This window comes from Clavelina lepadiformis, chromosome 3 (assembly GCF_947623445.1).
Source record: "Clavelina lepadiformis chromosome 3, kaClaLepa1.1, whole genome shotgun sequence".
Lineage (NCBI taxonomy): Eukaryota > Metazoa > Chordata > Ascidiacea > Aplousobranchia > Clavelinidae > Clavelina > Clavelina lepadiformis.
This window is the reverse complement of record NC_135242.1, coordinates 14,842,091-14,860,258: the sequence shown is the minus strand read 5'-3', so window position 1 is coordinate 14,860,258 and position 18,168 is coordinate 14,842,091. Positions and strand designations below refer to the sequence as shown.

Below are 18,168 nucleotides of genomic sequence, written 5' to 3'. Positions count from 1 at the left end.
CTTGATGGCTGTAATGAACAGTTCCAAATTCGTGCCATAGCCTGCAATATAAAAATGAAAAAGGGATGTTATTTTTCACTGTAAACACAAGCCAACTTTCGATACGATGCGTTTCCTCAACGGCCGCTTCTTCAACCATTTAACGGGCAATGTTTCCAAATGAGAACTATGTACCTTCTTTCTTTTTGTTTTATTGTAAAATATTTCTCTTTGCGCTATCAGTTTCATTTTTTCTTGTTTACTCATACCACACAATAACCAAACGCTGAAAACTGAAAGCCAAATTCTTCACTTGCAGCATCGTGTTTACTTATCTGAAAAGCTTTCTCTAAACACAAAGGTTCATTATTTAAACAAACTTTTCACATTTACTAATACAAGCCCATTAAAGTGTATAACTAAATTAATAAAATCACATCAAATCATAATTACACTTGCAAAACACTAAACCAGAAAACAACTCATCTCCACTGTGTGGTCTTATTATAAGTCCACCTCTACTAAAAACTCTTTCGATTGGGGCACTGGATGCTGGTATCGCCGACAGTCTTTTGGCAAATAAAAACAAGGAAGGATATTTTGGCTTGGCAGTGCCCCAACACTGCCAAAACTGCTAAGAATTGTCTTGTATTCTGTGGTCTTCTAGGTATCTATGTAACTGTGACAAAGCTGAACTCTTCGATAAACTTTGTGGCCACTTGTATTTTGCAAAAAACTTCGGAAATTTTACTGCAGGTTCACAGTCTTCCTCACTTTTTGTGTCTAATCAACACTCTTCTATCACACTTTCGGTTTCAAGCAACGTGCAATCTGCACAAAAAACAGCATATTTTATAATAAAAATAGCTTATTAATTCTTCTAACATCAAACAAAATCATTAAATAAAGTTAATTGACAATGATGCATTACAAAAATCAGCTTTGGTGTAAGTATAACCTTCAACTTTAGAGCGAATGTTTTCTTTGTTGTCATCTGTATAATTGACATCCACAAGCCACTGCATCTTGAATCTTGGATCCAAGGCTGCTGCCAGAAAATAAATTGACTCTCCAAACGGATGGTCATTACCCATATCTATGAATCTGTCGGTTGTCATGTCAACGTTAGCAAATATGCCAAGAAACCTTTTTTAAGGGAATGGAGAACACTGCAGATTAGTGGTTTAAAGTACTTGCATTTTGTACTACACTGCTCTAGATGTCTGTGGAGAGCTAAGGTTGTTGGGACCACCAAACTTATGGGAGTAATTGCTTCACCTTGTGTTAAATCAGTTGCTTCTGAGAAAGGTTGGATAATCTTCACCAACTCCTTTAATTGAACCCATTCATGCTTTGCTATCACCACCTCACAATGACTAGTGTTAATGCACACTTGGGTTAGAAGCTGGTTGTCCAATGTTGCTAAAGATGCAAGCTGCTGAAATTTTGAATTCCAACGAGATGCATTTGCCACAGGAACTGAATTTCAAAATTTGCTGCAAAAAGTATCTTTAAAGCTGGTGCTCTTGTGCAACAATGTAGAGATTCTCGAACTTTTTCAAATCACTGGCCGTAGAACTAAAATATTTAAATGCCATTTAAAATTGAATATTATAATAAAAGAGGATTTTCAAATGGATTATATACATATTTAGTATCACAAGACAAAATTTAGATAATAAACAGTCATTTGAACACTGACCTAATCCGAACTTTCAATGTAAAATATTACAGTGGTAGTAAACAAAAAAAATTAACAAACGTTTTGGACTTATCAAAATGAACAGAATTTACATACTGTACCTTTGCAGGATTTCATACCTTCACTGATACAAAGCTGCAAAGTATGGGCAAAACAAGACAGCCTATTCTTTTTAGCTGGACTAGTAAGTTCTGTGATGATACTGTTAACAGGAACACATGATTCTTCTGGAGAACTTTCCTCTATTGGAGACTGTCACAAAGTCTCATCATCTAGTTCTATAGATGTGTCAACAAAAGACTCATCTTCCATCTTATCCAACAGGTTGATACCGTCTGGTTCAAAAGATACCAAAGATACAGTAAATGCTCTCTTCATATTAGCAGCGTTGTCGGTGATAATTTAATGTATTCAACTTTTGAAACTATTAGATATTTATAAACTATCTTCTCAAAAGTATTCAAAATATGCTTTCCAGTGTGCATCCCAACAAATGGTTCACATGCAAAAGTGTATAAGTTTAATTTTAACTTATTTCCTTCTTCATTGATAATGTGGGCAGTGATGCCCAAAAATAACCTCATTTTTCGATCTGTCCAAATATATACAGTAGTGTTAACTGCATCTGAGACACTTAAGTTTTTTCTTATTGTTTCTTCAACATTACTGGAAATCACTTTGATCCGCTTTTTGATAGTCTTTCGGCATATAGGCTTGTACAACGGATTAATTACGCTCAGAAATTTCTTAAACATTTTTTGTTTCTACTAACCTTAAGAGAAGATTTTCTCCAATTATCAAATCCTTTGTAAATGATTCTGTGATCTCCTGAGCCCTGGCACTTTTAGGAGGATAGCTAGAACGACATTATTTTGTTGGCAAATAACATGTGCCAAAGCACAGGCATAACTTGACAGGGAGAGACGTCTCAAAAGATCGTCTGTATGCCTCCTTGTCTGAAAAACGACTGATTCGAAATACGAGCAAGGAATGAAGAGATAAAAAAGCAATAATATAGTAGAATTCGCCTATATCGACACCTCAAGGGGATGAAGGAAAAGTGTCGATATAGGCGAAGTGTCGATATAGACGAATAAATATAAATTGTTCCGGTTTTAGTTCAATGTAAGGGCCTGGTAAGGGTTAAATGTGTACTCTAATCAACACTCCCGTTTAATTTTATGTTTTCGCGTACACTACGGCAAAGAACAACAAAAACAAGATCGTGAAAATAATGGTACAGTAGTTGTATTTACACATAATACGCACGCAGACGGTACTGATGCGGAGCGTTATTATCGTTACTGATGCGGAGCGTTAGCGATATGGCGTTATTACAGTAAGGTGACATAGTGACATCATAATTACGTCAAATACGACTAGGCAGCCAAAACCGTCATACGATAACGTCATAAAGTCGTAAAAGGTATTACGTAACGGAGTGAAAAGAAGAGCTACAACTGTCACTATAAGCGAATAAAATGATCTGGGGGATCAAAAAAGTTGTCGATATAGCCGAACTCGCATGTACGTAAAAGATAGGAATTTCGCCGGGACCAACGAAAAGGTGTCAATATAGGCGAATTCTACTGTATAATTCTTCGGGCAAATAAAGTGGTGTCCTGTCGCTACCTAGCGGACAGGGTTGTGAACGCCACAGATCAGATTGTTGTCTTGGGTAGGGTCCAGTCATTCGTGAACCAAAATGTCATCTTCCTTGCGCACAAACGCCAGCACCATTTCAACTGCTGTAGCATGGCATCTATATTGCATTTTGACCTCCACACCAATGTGGCTCATGCGATTTCGTCATAAAATTACTCTGTGTTTCCCCAACGCAGTTGAACAAACTCTAGAAAAACCGAGTGAGGTTAATTGCATGATCCCTGGCCTTCATTTCACTCTACTACGACGGAACACTCATCACAAGTTCTATGCTCGTTTGCAAGCTAACCTTGTTAACTTGTGACGTTTTATATTGTTTAGTCGTATTTGACGTCAATGTGACTTCACTATAAATTATTACGACTAAACAGTATCCTCAATTCGTCACGTTAGTGTGGCTGTCTTGAGTTTGGCTATCGTATTAGTCGACTGACCAATCTCTCTCTTTTCTTCCCGAGGAATTTCTCTACTCGGTTTTATACCAATATGAAAATGCAATTTAGCTTACTTACTTAATGGTACGATCGCCTGAAAGAAACAAAAACCACAGCAGTAACTGAACAACATCAGTCGCTCGATGACAAGTCGAAGTACACTTGATTGCTTTCAAAGCACTCGGTACTACTGCATAAATTTTATGTTGCAATTTGCAAACTATCATAACATAGCCGATTCCTTTTTTTGAATAAATCGTCTCTCCGCTCGCTTAAGGGTTAAGTTACTTTTCGCATTCCTCTTTTTCTTTTCCTCTGTCTCTTTTAAAAATGGAATACATCGCTTATTTATATGGTTGTGTAACTTCTTTGTAATGCATAGATATTTCTTCTGTCGATTCCGTTGTTGATTTCCAAAAGTTGCACCATCTTTTGCTAAGTTTAACCTCGGAATTCTGACGTAGATGTTTTTACAAATTGTTGTACCAGTTCAAGCGAGGTAAGGTCTTGTCTTTGTTTTTGACTACGAGCTCTTCACATGATCGTTTCTGACACAAATAATTTTGCAAACGTAAGCTTATTACGTAACATAAAGTCACGTGGGGATGGTTCGGTTATCACAAACTAACTAACTCAGCGTAACTAAAATTCCATAAATCTCGAAAGACGCAACAAAAATCGAATGGGACCATATAGTGCCCTTTAAAAGATTAACACAGTTATTGTGGTTTAGTTAATGTAGTGTTTGTGGCTCGACAACACATTTTTATGTTAGAAGTTCAGCTGTTTGGAGACTAGTTACTGTCCAACAGCTGATTCTTTATGTTAGCAGTTAGCTGAGACCTAGTTAATTGTGATATAGAGTCTGAATCGTAACTGTTTATTGCATGGGCTTGATCCGACGTACCAAGACCCAGGCGGTTTTCAAAAGCAACCTTTAAATAAAGTGACCGGGCCATTAATCAGAAATCTTTTGTGACGACGCTAATATGCGGAAGTATCCATAACAACGCTACAGTGTAATATGCCAATTTTCAACTGTAGGCTAAATGTAACAATAATCTTTCCAAAGCAGCGTCTATTTCATCGGCTACCTGTTACGAATTTGGAAAAAAGTTGCTTCAGTAAACGGCTAGCCGGTTACTAGTCTTTTGACCAAATCATTTTTTGAGTGGTCATTTAAACTTCTTCCTATACTGGAAAGTTTGCTTTTAGTGTGCCGGATAAATGCATGGACACACTAAAATGCTGAAATTGAAAACTAGGGCTATTTCCCAGACTGCAGAGTAGGCCAAGAGCACACCCAATATTTTTTTGACCAAAACAGTATCGCACACCAGGAGGAAACAATGTCTCCAAAAAATAGGATACTCAGATTTCTTCCTGATACCTACTGAAAGGGGATGCAACTTGCCTATCACAAACGCCAGGCAGCCTTAGGCCACGGTGTCAGGTTGTCAAGACACCGCCCTTTGAAAGGTAATCTCATTTTTCTTACGTTAAGTCTAGTCTAAGATATAGTGAAATCTAGCTCGCAGAATGTGCAGCAGACAAACAACACAATGCTGCAAGTCTCAAAATTTCAAAAATGAGATTAACCAACTCTTTGCATGGGGGTCAATGTATATGTTGCATCACCAAAACTGTGGGTTGGAAATTTGTCCTAATTGCATCTGTGTTCACCAGAATCTAGCAAACACCACTCATCTTCACATAGCAGACCGGATTTGCAATATACATGTGAGAAAATGCACAAATTTTTAACTTTGCGATTTTCCCTTTCTGCCCTTGATAACTACTCCTTTATCGTAATTCTAATTTCTTGGCATTTGATGCACAGGAAGTTCATTTCCACAATTAAGGTTATTAACAATCATTACATCAGATAACTCGATCCATATGTTTCAGTTACTGAAATATCGAGCGTTTACTACTCCATTGCTAACGATAACATTAGACTTAGTAATGTCCTTTTGTTAATCACTTTCGAATTAGGTATGAATTTATTTATACCAACTTTCCACACAAAAACAAGGTGTGTATTGTGTTCAATACAAATCATTTGTTAAAAAATAATTAATCTTTCCCTTTGTTATTAAGCCTTTTCTGCAAAAGCAAACTGCAGTAATAACTTCGGAAAACTGTTTTTAGGCAAGTTTTACTATAGCAAGGAACTTATTAATTGCGCTAATGAATGAGAACGATAACGTACACAGTTTACATCATTGTTACGCAAGTCTCCATGGCTAACCTAAAAAAAACTCAAAACTGCTCAAATCTCAAGAATACATGTGGTCTTTGTTCCTTGCAATTTATTTTCTGAAAATAAGATATTTTTATACAAGTTCCCTGGTGTTATCTGATTTCCTGGGTTTGTTGAACACGTATTAGATGCTTTGGTGCAATGCAGATATAGCCATTCACATAAATATGTCTGCGTGCACTGAAGCAGTGTTTGAGTTGTAATGTAGCAATCGCTTTTCGGGTAACATACTCAGGCATGGTTAACAATCCTATTCCATTTTTTCTGCAAACGTACGCAATGACATGTGTTACCCGTAGTAACCAACAACAAGAAAAACTTTTACAAATGTATCACTTGTAGAAATACTTAATTTACACTAAATGCATTTTCTTTAGTTTTACAATTATGATGTATACAGGAAGCCAGATGTTTTTGCTACTAACCTGTAAATATCCGATCAGTTTACAACGTATAATTTTCGAGTCATTAACGATTGAAAATTTGTGTGCAGTGTCGGCCACACATAATAAAAATAGTAATGTCGCGCACCTGGTTTAAATAGGGTAAAACCAACGTCAGCCAATATTAAAACCGTAAAATGAAGTAAAATTTAATTTTAGTATTGATTTAATAACGAGGTATTTTAGTAATTAAACTAATTGTATTGACACAAAATGAGTGAAAAAAAGAGAAAGTATGACCAAAATTATCTGAAGTATGGCTTTATAGATACCACAGTGAACAGAAAAGTCGTACCGCAATGCGTGATATGCTTAGAAAAGCTAAGCAACGACGTTTTGAGACCAAGTCGTTTGCAGCGTAATCTTCATGAATATAAAGACAAAGCCTAGGAACAAACTTGACTGTGTAGCCGACCTAAGATGTGCATTATCTTCTACAAAGCCTCGAATTAAACGTTTGGTTTCCCAAAAACAACTACATCCTTCACATCAATGAAAGTTAATTGAAAATAAATTGTTGTTTTGTTTAATGCTTTTTTATTTTGTGATGAGGTGGGGCGCGAAATTTTAGGTACCGTCAAGGGGGCGTGCGCCAAAAAATTTAAGAACCCCTGGGTTAGAGTGCTGGAATGGTATTCGAATTTTTTTGCTCGTAGCACTTGCGAGCATTTGATAGTTCTTACGAGTGAGTTACGGATGGCCAGCTCTTAAGGAAAGTTGCTGTTCCCGGCAACGCAACTCGTATTTAACTCGCATGTGGTTGATGTAAAAGGAGAAAAGGCGGTAAAGTTACTCAAAACTCAAACAAACAAAAAATGTTATTTAGTTGAATTGTCATTGCTCCTTTGCTCACCAATTTGAGATGTTGCTGTTTCTTTTTGAAAGTTAGCTGACCAAAAAGTGGGACAACATTTTGTTTACTGTCGGCTGTGACACATTCACATCGTTCTTGGCTTAGGTTTGAAAGCAACCCTAAGCTAATAATTTTAGGCGTTACTACTACTTTTACGTGATCACTACTACGTAAGTATGTACTATGTAAGTATGTACTACCCCTTATACTACATGTACTACTACTTGTACTTACTACTTGTAATTAAGTCACTAATCACGCTTGGTGCGAAAGGTTGCACGATGTAATAGCTGTCCTTAGTCCGGGAATTCCCAACTTTCAATCGGCCCAGGAACACTCCCATCAATAATTTTCTGCATCCGCCACTGTCTTAATGTCACAGTTGTTGCATCGCCATTATTTAATCTGACGTAAGGTTGGCCTTGAATCTCCAAATAAAAGTGGTGTTGTGTTTTCTGAAGTGGTTGAATTCTCAGAATTATTGTCTACCCAGCCCCACTGTATAGAAATGTATGCTAACACATCTTGCATTATGATACTTGTACATTATATACTAGGTGATTATAATTTAAGTGTAGGGTAAATTTGTTGCAAGGAATGAACTCCAAGATCTCACATGTCCAGTCGCTGTGAAACTACTTTAGGGGGGTCAAAAATCTGTGAATCTTCAAGACATACTTTTACTGACGATAAAAATTACCAGGAATCTTGGTAGGTTTTCTGCTGTTTTTAATTTTTTTTAAAATTATGTTTATATAAAATTATTAAAGTGATGGGCAAGTCCAAAAGAAACTTGGCCTTAAATCAAATAGTAGTTGACAGTAAATATACAGGTGAGTGGATTTTTAATAGCCTCCTTCTCCATTATAGTTAAGCAATGAATTTTTGTTTTTTGCCATTTATTTAAATGGAAATGAACATTTGATGCTCATATTTTAGCATTTGGGTAAGAAACCACTCAGCTCCCAAACACAGCTCATAAAAGACTGCAACAAAATGTATGAATGAATCTGTATGAATGTCTATCAATTGTGAATGATTATTATTTCTTTGTGCTAGATCAGGGGAGGTTTTCATTTCAATCTAATCAGACTAACTGTTCTACCACTTCTTTACCCTTTTTAACTCAAAGAAATATGTCTCTAGTTTTTGTTTGACACTGTTTTTGTTGTTGGAAGCGAAACAGGGTCATGCTGCTGCATGAGAGAGATCGCTTACTTTAAATTTGCTTTTTGAATCGTGGAACTGTTGTTATCAAAGTTTTTATTGTGATCCCACAAGAACATGTTTAGTGGTGGAGCAGTTGAAGTTGGAGCTGCAATAGAAGTAATCTTGTCACAACTCTGCTAGCACTCCGAACTACAAGTTATTCTAGGTTAAAACAGTTCCAAACGTAACATCAGTGTCTACTAATTCATTATAGATGAACGAACAATGAAGGAACAAAGAGCACTTAAGTTTTCAATGCTGTTTAATAAAGTATAAATGATAAATACATAATATAAAATATATAAATGTGAATCTGTACATTATTACATTACAAATCTTGCAATTTATTTGGAAGTTTTTACAACATATTGACAGAATTTTATGAAAATATTTTGTTGTGATTGGGCTGAGAACACTCACTGTCTCACAACCTAATGAGTGACAAGAGCTTTGTGACGTATATATTTTTGAAATGTGTAGTTTTTGCCCCTTTGGTATGTATCAAAGTTTTAACAACAAAGGAATAGCTACAGCATATTTCAATCTGGTTTCAATTTTAATCTTATTAACTTCTTTTGCAATTAAACAGAGCTGTTGATAACTTTGCTAATTAAGATAATAAAAAGTCCTGTTACATTCAGAGCTGGTCAGCGCTTGTTTAAAAATAGCAGCGCTCTTTGATGAAAAATCAAGTACCACCTTCACTCACACTCCTGAATGAAAAAATGAGCGAACTCACATTACGTTATATTTTTTTAATTGTTTAGAGAAAAAGAATAATAATCTTACTTTTATTTAGTTACAAGTCAAGACTGAGACCTCGTCCAACTCGTCAAACAGAATATTTCAGGTTTTTAATCATTTTATTATTGACCTGTATGTATTACGTTATATTGCACCTATACTTCCTTATAATTTTTGTCCTATGTATACTTAGGGATGTAGAATAGCAAAGTCGAATAATATACTATTCTAGAGTAATTTTGTTCAAATCCAGAATTTTGAATCTTATTTTCGAATAGCTTCTAAACCAATAACAATTACACTTTTTTTTCACAAATATCTGGTATGACAGACTATGAGAGGTTCTTTTATGGAATTTTTGCTGTCAGTTATCCAATTTGGACATTTTTCAAGAAATTTACGTACTATTATTATCAGTGTAAGTTTATCTAAATAAAACATTTAAGGACGAACTCACGCAGAGATTTTTTACTAAAACATTTTACATTTGTTTAACTCGAACAGTTCCTTCCATCACCGGCTTAATTCAGTTAAGCAAACGGAACAATAAATGAACGTGTTCATTCCTCTTATCACAAACTTATTCAAATACATGTGTCATCGCACATACATTTGCCGCCTTTTTTCTTTGCTACGATTCGATGCATTAATCGCCGTCACGGTTAAGTACTTTTAAATTTATAATACTGTAAGCCTTTGTATAAAGTAGTAACCACCACATTCAGTGAAACCATGTATAAAAATTGTCTTCGAAAAAATTATATTAGATAAACCAAAACCTGTCTGGGCAATGATTGTAATCAGAATAATACGGGTTCCAAAAATAAGAATCGAATACTTTTGGACCCGATTCTCAACGATTCGATATTCTAAAATGCACATCCCTATGTATACTATGTTTGGTTAGCTTCTACTTTTATCTGGTTGCCACATATTTACTTTAAAATCTTTTTGTCAGACCATCAGTTCTAAAAAGAAAGATTGAGAGTTCAGAAGAACCAAGAAAAGAAACTCAGGGTATGTGTTTTGTCAAAAAAAAATGATTATTAAATGCAAGATTGTGTGCTTTCACATAGAATATTATCACAAAATCTTAAATATGGGTTGCATTCATGTTTAAGTAGCACCCTACTTTCCAAGTAGAATTGGTACACAATGTTTCCAAATATGAATATGACCGCCCAATCAATCATTTTTGCACTAACGTATAGGGGAGCGCTTATTGTTCGCAAATTATGTAAAGCTCAACTTAATTGAAACTTAATCAACAAGACAATATATATATACAAGTTGCATAATAGTTATGTGAATATTCAAAAATTGTATGAAATACTTTGTGCAGTTATCTATGGATGCTACAGCTATTAATCTAATTTAATGTGTGCTATCAAGCATGTAATAACATGTATTGATGTATCCATGCTTCTTTCTAGACTTGAAAAAATCTTTGAAAAATCAACACACCAAGAAACAGGATCGCACAGTACCCGTAAAACGTCTTCGTTCAGAAGCATCCACAAGGTAAAAGGATTACATTAAAAATATCTGGCATAAATCAAATCACTAGCACAGGGTTCAGGCAAATTTCTACTATTATTATTAAATCTAAGAAGTTTCCTCATTTTTTGACACAAGCATACCTGTAGTTAAGTGGTTTTGTAGGTGTTTAATACATCATTGTAAAGCATTTTTATTTATCATTCAGCAAAAAACACATGGTTTGCTTTTTGAGCTCATATTTTATGTACCACACCACCATAAAATTAACCATAACCATATATGCATTGACATTGTGAAAACAGCTGCTATGCATGCTATTATAAAAGGAAAATGAGCAAAAAGACTTATCAATCAAGTGTGGGCCAATCTTCACAAATCAATCAAATTGGCAGGCGTCAAAGTTAGGATAGTGCCCAGATAACCATGTGGCAAAATGTGTTTTATTTCGTCCAGCTTTATTTTGTTTGTAATGCTTTGCTGTTAACAACATAGAAATTAGGTACAGTTCTAAATTTTTATTGCTACACAAGTGTTGTCCGATAGATTTCTACATGCATGTCACAATAATGTAAACCTTTATTAAGCTTTAAGGAACATTCCATGAAATTTTGACAAAAATGATGAACATTTAAACTTTCAACAGTAAGCCCCTCCAAATTGCTATGGAGCAGTGAAATGGAACAATAACTTTATAAACCTCAACATAGGAATTCAACCGAGCGCTAACCACTGAGCAGGAGCAAGTGTTGTTAAAGTTTTGCCCTAGAGCAGTGATTCCCAAACTGTGTGCTGTGGCACACTAGTGTGCCTCCACATATTCTCAGGTGTGCCGCGAATCTTTTTGAAATTTTGGAAAAGAACTGTATAAATATTTAAAATAAGGCATGCAGACAAGCATATGTGACTTAAAAGCACTCTAACTGCTTCAATAGCTGATAAATAAGCACATGTCCATCCAATAAGCACATCCATCGCATTAACACGTGAAAATAATTTCTTTTAAATTCTCGTGTATGTGTTCCCCGAGCGTTTTATAATTTTTCCTGTGTGCCACAAGCTGAAAAGGTTTGGGAACCACTGTCCTAGAGCATTACAAGAGTAACAATAATGGTTATCAAACCCGGACTGCATTATTGCAAGGTCATCGCTTTATCCACTCCGCTACCGAGCAACAACTGTTTTAACTGGCTTCAAGCTAATTGTTATAGAAGTTTAATTTTTAAAAAATTGCCTTCAATGTTTATAGGCATAAACAATTTAGATAGGTGGAGTTAGATCTGTTAGAGTCGTTGATTTTTGGATTTTGTTTTTTCATAAGTATGTTAGGTGCACACACAAAAAAGTATTGTTGTGACAGTTTATGAAATGCTCCAAACCAGAAGCTCTGGTTTTAAAATGCAAAAACCCAAATTTTTTTTGAATAATCCAGAAAATTATTGCATTCAAAATTTCGAGCAAAATGGTGTGGCTGTATGCTATTTGGGCAAATCATTGTGTGGTATTATTATTTCATCACAATAGTCTGTTTACGCAAAATTTTTACAGACAACCTAGGTATTAATTTCTATTGCGTCATAAGCAAAAAAACTGTCAAAACCTGATTAAAAGCAGAATCTAACGTGAGATTTCAAAGGTTACCTTTTAATTAACACAAGCTTGAGCTTGCATCATCTGGTGTACTAAAGGTTGTTACTAATTACACATGGACACTCTTGACAAACAAAATGTTTGTTTGGATAAAACTTTAAAAGAAAAGTACCATAGTCATCGAAGCTGAAAATCGCAAGCATCACAAAGCTGAATTAAACGAACTAAAAAACATTAAAATATTGGGATTAAAGAGAGTTTTTCTTGATCGCTCATTGACATTTACCAAGCAAGTCAACGACATTGCTGGAACCTGCTATTTCCACATTAGAAACATTGGAAGCATTCATCGTTATCTCTCAGTGAAATCCTGCCAGACACTTTTTCATATGCTGGCTAAATCACGACTTGACTACTGCAATGCTCTACTCCACAGTGTTTTTCAACATGCGATGTCCCGATCGCAAAGTACCAGAATACTGCCAGATGGTTGGTATGTCAATTAAAGAAGCACGAGCACATTAAACCTGCCCTTACATCTCTTCATTTGTTACCAGTTGAGTACAGGCCGAGTTTCAAGATTCTAAGCATTGCTTTTAAGTATCTGGGTGGAGCAGGACCTGCCTAAAGAGTGTGTCATGGTTGGAAAGTGTATGATCAGTCATGTGTTGTTAGCAGTTGATCTGATTCTGCTGTTCATCTCAACCGAATCTTCAACATGCGCTCGATTGGTTTGCAACTGTTTATAATGAGTTTGAAGTAATTAAGCATACAGAGATACTTTAAGATCACTAAACCCAGCTCAGTGTTCTCTGCTAGTTTGTCGAGAAACAATCAAGCAGGTAGAGTGATTTTAGCTCATGGGGGTGATGGAAAACAAAACGTAAAATTGTAGTACCCAATTGGAAAAGCAAATGCGATCATGCGTGAAGCTAAACATTTTTTTGTCATCAAGAAGAGTTTTCTAAGACTACTTAGCTCAATTTTTAAATCAGTTTTTTCCACTTAGGACCAAAAGAGTGTGGGCTTGAAAAATGATTTTTAGTAATGGTTCATAGTGTGATAGTATTATTATAGATCAAATGTGTACCGTAGCTTTGAAATTTATAAATCTTAATTGAGAAAGCTCAACTACGATGGTATAGTCACATCACCAAAATGCCTCACTGAAGACTTGCAAAACGAGTCGTTCTACTTGCCACACCAGTTGGTAAAAATCAACAGGTAAAATCAACAGGTTGACCAAAAATCAGCTGGTACAATTGCATCACTGATCTGGTCTAGTCACAATTAGTTATTCTTGTTGCCCAGCGGTTCTTGACCGGTTGGTAAATTCTGCAGTCTGGTTAGGAAGTTATTAACCTATGAAATTTCTTTGTGAACGTAAATTAATATGCACAAAAACGGAGTTGGAAATGAACATTCATTATAATTATAGGCTACAGTGTACTATCTCATATGCATTTTGCAGTGTAGCAATTAGGCTCGTTTAGCCTTTGCTAAATACATCCTAAGAGACGTGACCGACCCACACCTCTCACAGTCATACATTTCTATGCTGTGTAGGCATTGCATTTGTGGTATGTTTCTTAGTCGTAGTGGCAAGTGAGACGCTACAACAGCATTAAACTATGATCAAACAAATAGATTGCTATAGTATACATACCACTCATTTAAAATTAATCTGTATTCAGCCTTGAAAAGATTGAAAGCATCCCAGTTTAAAAAATTGCTGTAAACATTTGATCAAAATTGGATGTTGCAAATGTTCAAATTTTGTGCGGATGCAACTCGGGCGGCTCGATTTGGTGGTTGGCTTCAATGGGAAAGCAGATCAAAACGTTAACGAATCATTGCTTTACCTGAACTGGCAAAAGTGGCGAAAAACTGCAAACCATAGAGCTGCTACTCCCCTTGAGGATTCAGTAGATTCCTAACTGAGAGAAAGAGAAATAAATAAAGCAAATCATATGTATAAACATCCACCAGCATGCTTTAAATTTTATTTATGTCAGAGTACTTTGCAATTAATATCAAATATTTTTCAGCACAAACAAGAAAATTTCTCCCAGAAAAAAGGAACGTTCTGGGAAATCAAGCGTTGGAAAAGCTGCAAAAGTAGGTTCAAATAAAAGCAAGTTATTGTTTTACTTCCAAATTATTTTTGAAAAAGGTTTATGTGATTTCTTGAGTAAAACCTGCTTAGTACATGCTGATGTTGTTAAATTCACTCTCCCCTTTCATTATTTTCAATTTTCCTCCTCCAGTCCAGTCCCTGCACTAGTAACTTCAATTACCACCATGTTGGCTGGGGATTTGTTATTGATGCTGACACATTTGTGTTAGATAAATTCTCATGTCCCAATGTCAACCCTTACTAATCACTAGTTCTTGACCCAAGACATAAGTGCTAAACATCCCAGTGACATCATGAATCTTCGAAAAGGCCAACTTGAACCACTTTGATCCATTAAATCTTCATCAGGTTTAGTATCACATTTTTAGACCGAGACCAGATTAACTTCAGTTTTTTTTTTTTCATGCACTATTTGTTGTGCTGGAACTACAAATAGTTCTCTCTACTACTTCGTTATTCCTGTTCAGTCACAGCTTGTAGCAAAGCAGCCACCAGTCTGTTAAATATGTTTAATGCTAAGAAGCTATAGTATAGCAGACAGAGCAGTAGACAAAATATATTTACACCATCAACGTCATTATATCAAGCCTTAAATTACAGAGCATTCCAAACAACCTTACTGGCAGGCCAACTTGCTTAAATTCTTATTCATGCCCCTTGTCCACAAACACCATTGCCGCTCAGCTGATGACAAACAGAATGAACAAATGGTCCGCAAACTGTCTGCCAGTGCTGCAACCAAGTCATTTTTTTAAGTCCAATCAAATCAAGTCATTTGGGAAGTTGACTTAAGTCAAGTCGAGTCAAATTACTAATTGGATCAAGTCAAGTTAAAATATAATGCAAGTCAAAAGAAGTCATGTCATGGGCTATATCTTTAATCGTTCACAACGAAATCAAATGTCTATTATTCAGTTGGTCAATAAATTAACAACCTTGCTTTTTTACAAGCCAGGTGCTTTAACTGCTGTGCTGCTGAGCCTGAAATGAAATCCATTTTTAATTCTTAAAGAACAAGGTTATTTACTGTAATCGTTATCTGAAAAACATTTCTCCTAACTTAATTGTGTATACTTGTGTGTGTGGGACTTAACTATATTGGGCTGAAAAGCTTTGTACAGTCATAAACTCACAATATAGCACAGTCGACCACTCCGTGTTGACAAATAACAAATAACAATGCATTCCACACTCAGTGAATCAACGCTCGCCACAAAGTGTGGTTGGGCTGTGAATGAAACATGGCATCATATTTTGGCACAAGAAATTAAATATAGCTCCTGTTTTTTGCGATCCTGTTCTTCAGATGAAATGTGGAATAGGCATTCAGCATGTAATATGCGTTGATCAGCAACAAGCCAAATAAATACAGTGCGTGATTAATCTTCTTAAAAAGTCTTTGATAGATGCTTGCTTTAATGCTGCTGTTTCCATTTTATATTGCCTGAAATACATGTTTCTTTCCGTGATTGGAAGTTCTCTTAAATTTGTCTTGTGTAATTGTTTATTGTCACTCAGTTGATGCCTACTATTTATCGTCCTTTTGAAACCATAATGAGAAATGTTGAAAATATTATTGCAGATTTGTGTATGCCATGCACTAAGCTAAGCATATGCGCACACACCGACTATGACCGGAAGACATTCCTACTTGCTCCCACTTACAGCTGCATTTAATGACTTATGATTTCTACTTAAACCTTTTGCAAATATTTACATGATAACAGACTAATGGTCGTGTTAGCTGGGGTAGTTGTCTCGTGCCAAGTATTTTGTGATCTTGGTCTGGATGCCATAGTAGCCGTGTTGGTGAAACATATGCTAAATAATGCATTAGAAAATATTCTGGATCACGCTTAAGTTGTCGTGATACCAAGGTGGTTGTGGTGGTCATTTTTAGGGATTTAGGAATGTCCTGCAAGAAAGTTTATTTGTTGTTTGTGCGAACTCGAATATTATGTTGGTTGACACAAACGGATCTCAACTCTATTCGTATTAGAACCAAGTGGATCATTTTCATCCAAAAGTTACCAAATCTTGCTTGTGATATATGGCAAAATTGCTTTGTTCCAAAAATATTGTTTAAAAAGAGATTGAAAAAGCAAGATCATTAAGAAAATGTTCTTCATCATAAGTACTGATAAACTCACAATTTTAGCTTTGCCTGGAAACTAGATCATCATTTCTACCAAAGTCAGTATATTTATACATAATACTATACTCAAGTTTGCCATTGTTAGTATTTGTATTGGCCCACCCCTAGTGATCATTAAATGGGATTCTTCTGTAGTACAGTACTCCAATTATGTAAGCATTTTACTTTTGATTTTGAGTGATTTTTGGACAATACAAATGTTGTTAACTTCGACCATTTCAACTTCGGTAGTTTAAGGCTATTTTTAATGCTTCAAGATAATAGCATATTACCACCTTCATATAGTTGGGTATTATAGTTGATTGTCAATGGGCGTGCACTGAAGTTTACCCCTAACTGTATTAAAAAAATGACAAGCTGAGTGTGGCTTGAATTTTGTTTTAAACGAAATTACTCTTTACTATCGGTCTTAATATTAGATAAAAGAAGTCGCATCTACGCTCTGGTATCCATTCAAACCTCCACAGAATTCACTTGATTCAGAGGAAGAGGATAACCTAAATCAGGTGTTATATGCATTTTGCCTGAATTGGTTTAATTCGGAGTACAATTTAAGTCAGGGGCGTGCATCTTTGTAGCACTGTTGGGCAAAATACACCTGATCTTAGTGGATCTCAGGCTTTGAACATGACCAATTGTCCATTATAATTAGTAACATTTGTCAATAATTTTGATATTTTGGGTTATTTTGCATAATACTGTTAAAAAAAGTTACAAAAATATATGATGAGGGTTTTTCTTATATGCTGTTTGGTTTGTTTTGCCATCAATATTATGATGGGTACATTTAAAATTTGACTTCCATATATTTGCCAACATGTGAAAGGTAAGTTAGGGATTGAGTTATCTTTTTTAATTTGGGCTGGAAGTTCTCACCTGTAACTCACTAGGCATTAGGTTATTTAGTTGACTTTCTGGCAAAAAGCTGCCAGTAACATGTAATTGGCAAGTTGCAATGATAAATGCGGCTTATTATCACGAATCAGGATGAAGTTTGCTTTATTGGTATTTGCAGTATTAGTTTTGGCATGTTAGACTTAAAAGTTATGTATATTTAAACATTAAAACAATAATTTTAGTGTATTACAAAACATTTTGCTCAAAACTCTTTTGTATTCAGCTAATGGCTAAACTTTTTTGTTTCTTTACATTTTTGCTGATATGCTGTTATCAATTATATTAATTTGATGGCCGACTAGCGGAGCGAAGCTTTCATTGTTATAGCACCACAACATAGTCAACTTCTTGCATGTTTTTAGCCTTTTAGGCTTTACTACTATTTTCTCCATTTGTTGATTATATTTAAGATTACATGTTATTTTGCTATAACAAGGTTAGCACCATTTTTTTGCTTTCCACAGTCAATAGCAAAAAATAAACGTTATGAACCAGAAAAGCATTACTTTTGATCAAACCAGTATAAAGTGGTGGTTCAGTTGAAATGAGAATAGGCTAATGATAACAGTAATGTATATACCTACAACAGGATTGTCTCAT

General features: G+C 35.3%; 1 protein-coding gene, 1 long non-coding RNA gene and 1 pseudogene across 6 annotated transcripts in view; 1 reads left to right on the top strand and 2 right to left on the bottom strand.

Moving 5' to 3' along the window:
- Positions 1-539: 539 nt before the first annotated feature.
- Positions 540-2,443, bottom strand: LOC143449818 (uncharacterized; annotated as a pseudogene). Its single transcript, XR_013114615.1, has 4 exons — positions 2,059-2,443; positions 1,801-1,933; positions 938-1,464; positions 540-810 (listed from the first exon to the last, which is right to left on the bottom strand). The product of XR_013114615.1 is annotated as an uncharacterized LOC143449818 (transcript).
- LOC143450238 (uncharacterized) lies at positions 1,419-4,473 on the bottom strand. The gene is made up of 4 exons (XR_013114668.1): positions 3,859-4,473; positions 2,454-3,533; positions 1,801-2,016; positions 1,419-1,557 (listed from the first exon to the last, which is right to left on the bottom strand). It is a non-coding gene; the product is annotated as an uncharacterized LOC143450238 (long non-coding RNA).
- Positions 4,474-7,900: 3,427 nt separating this feature from the next.
- Positions 7,901-18,168, top strand: part of LOC143448884 (E3 ubiquitin-protein ligase TRIP12-like) — a 35,610-nt gene continuing 25,342 nt past the window's right edge. For 3 of the 4 annotated variants that reach the window (XM_076948811.1, XM_076948809.1, XM_076948808.1), the window contains exons 1-6: positions 7,901-8,050; positions 9,348-9,398; positions 10,251-10,309; positions 10,726-10,813; positions 14,428-14,497; positions 17,091-17,177. In XM_076948811.1, the coding sequence (XP_076804926.1) occupies positions 7,956-8,050; positions 9,348-9,398; positions 10,251-10,309; positions 10,726-10,813; positions 14,428-14,497; positions 17,091-17,177 (450 nt within the window). In that variant the 5' untranslated portion in view covers positions 7,901-7,955. The remainder of the gene's footprint in view (positions 8,051-9,347; positions 9,399-10,250; positions 10,310-10,725; positions 10,814-14,427; positions 14,498-17,090; positions 17,178-18,168) is intronic. The other variant, XM_076948810.1, reaches the window with a different exon arrangement.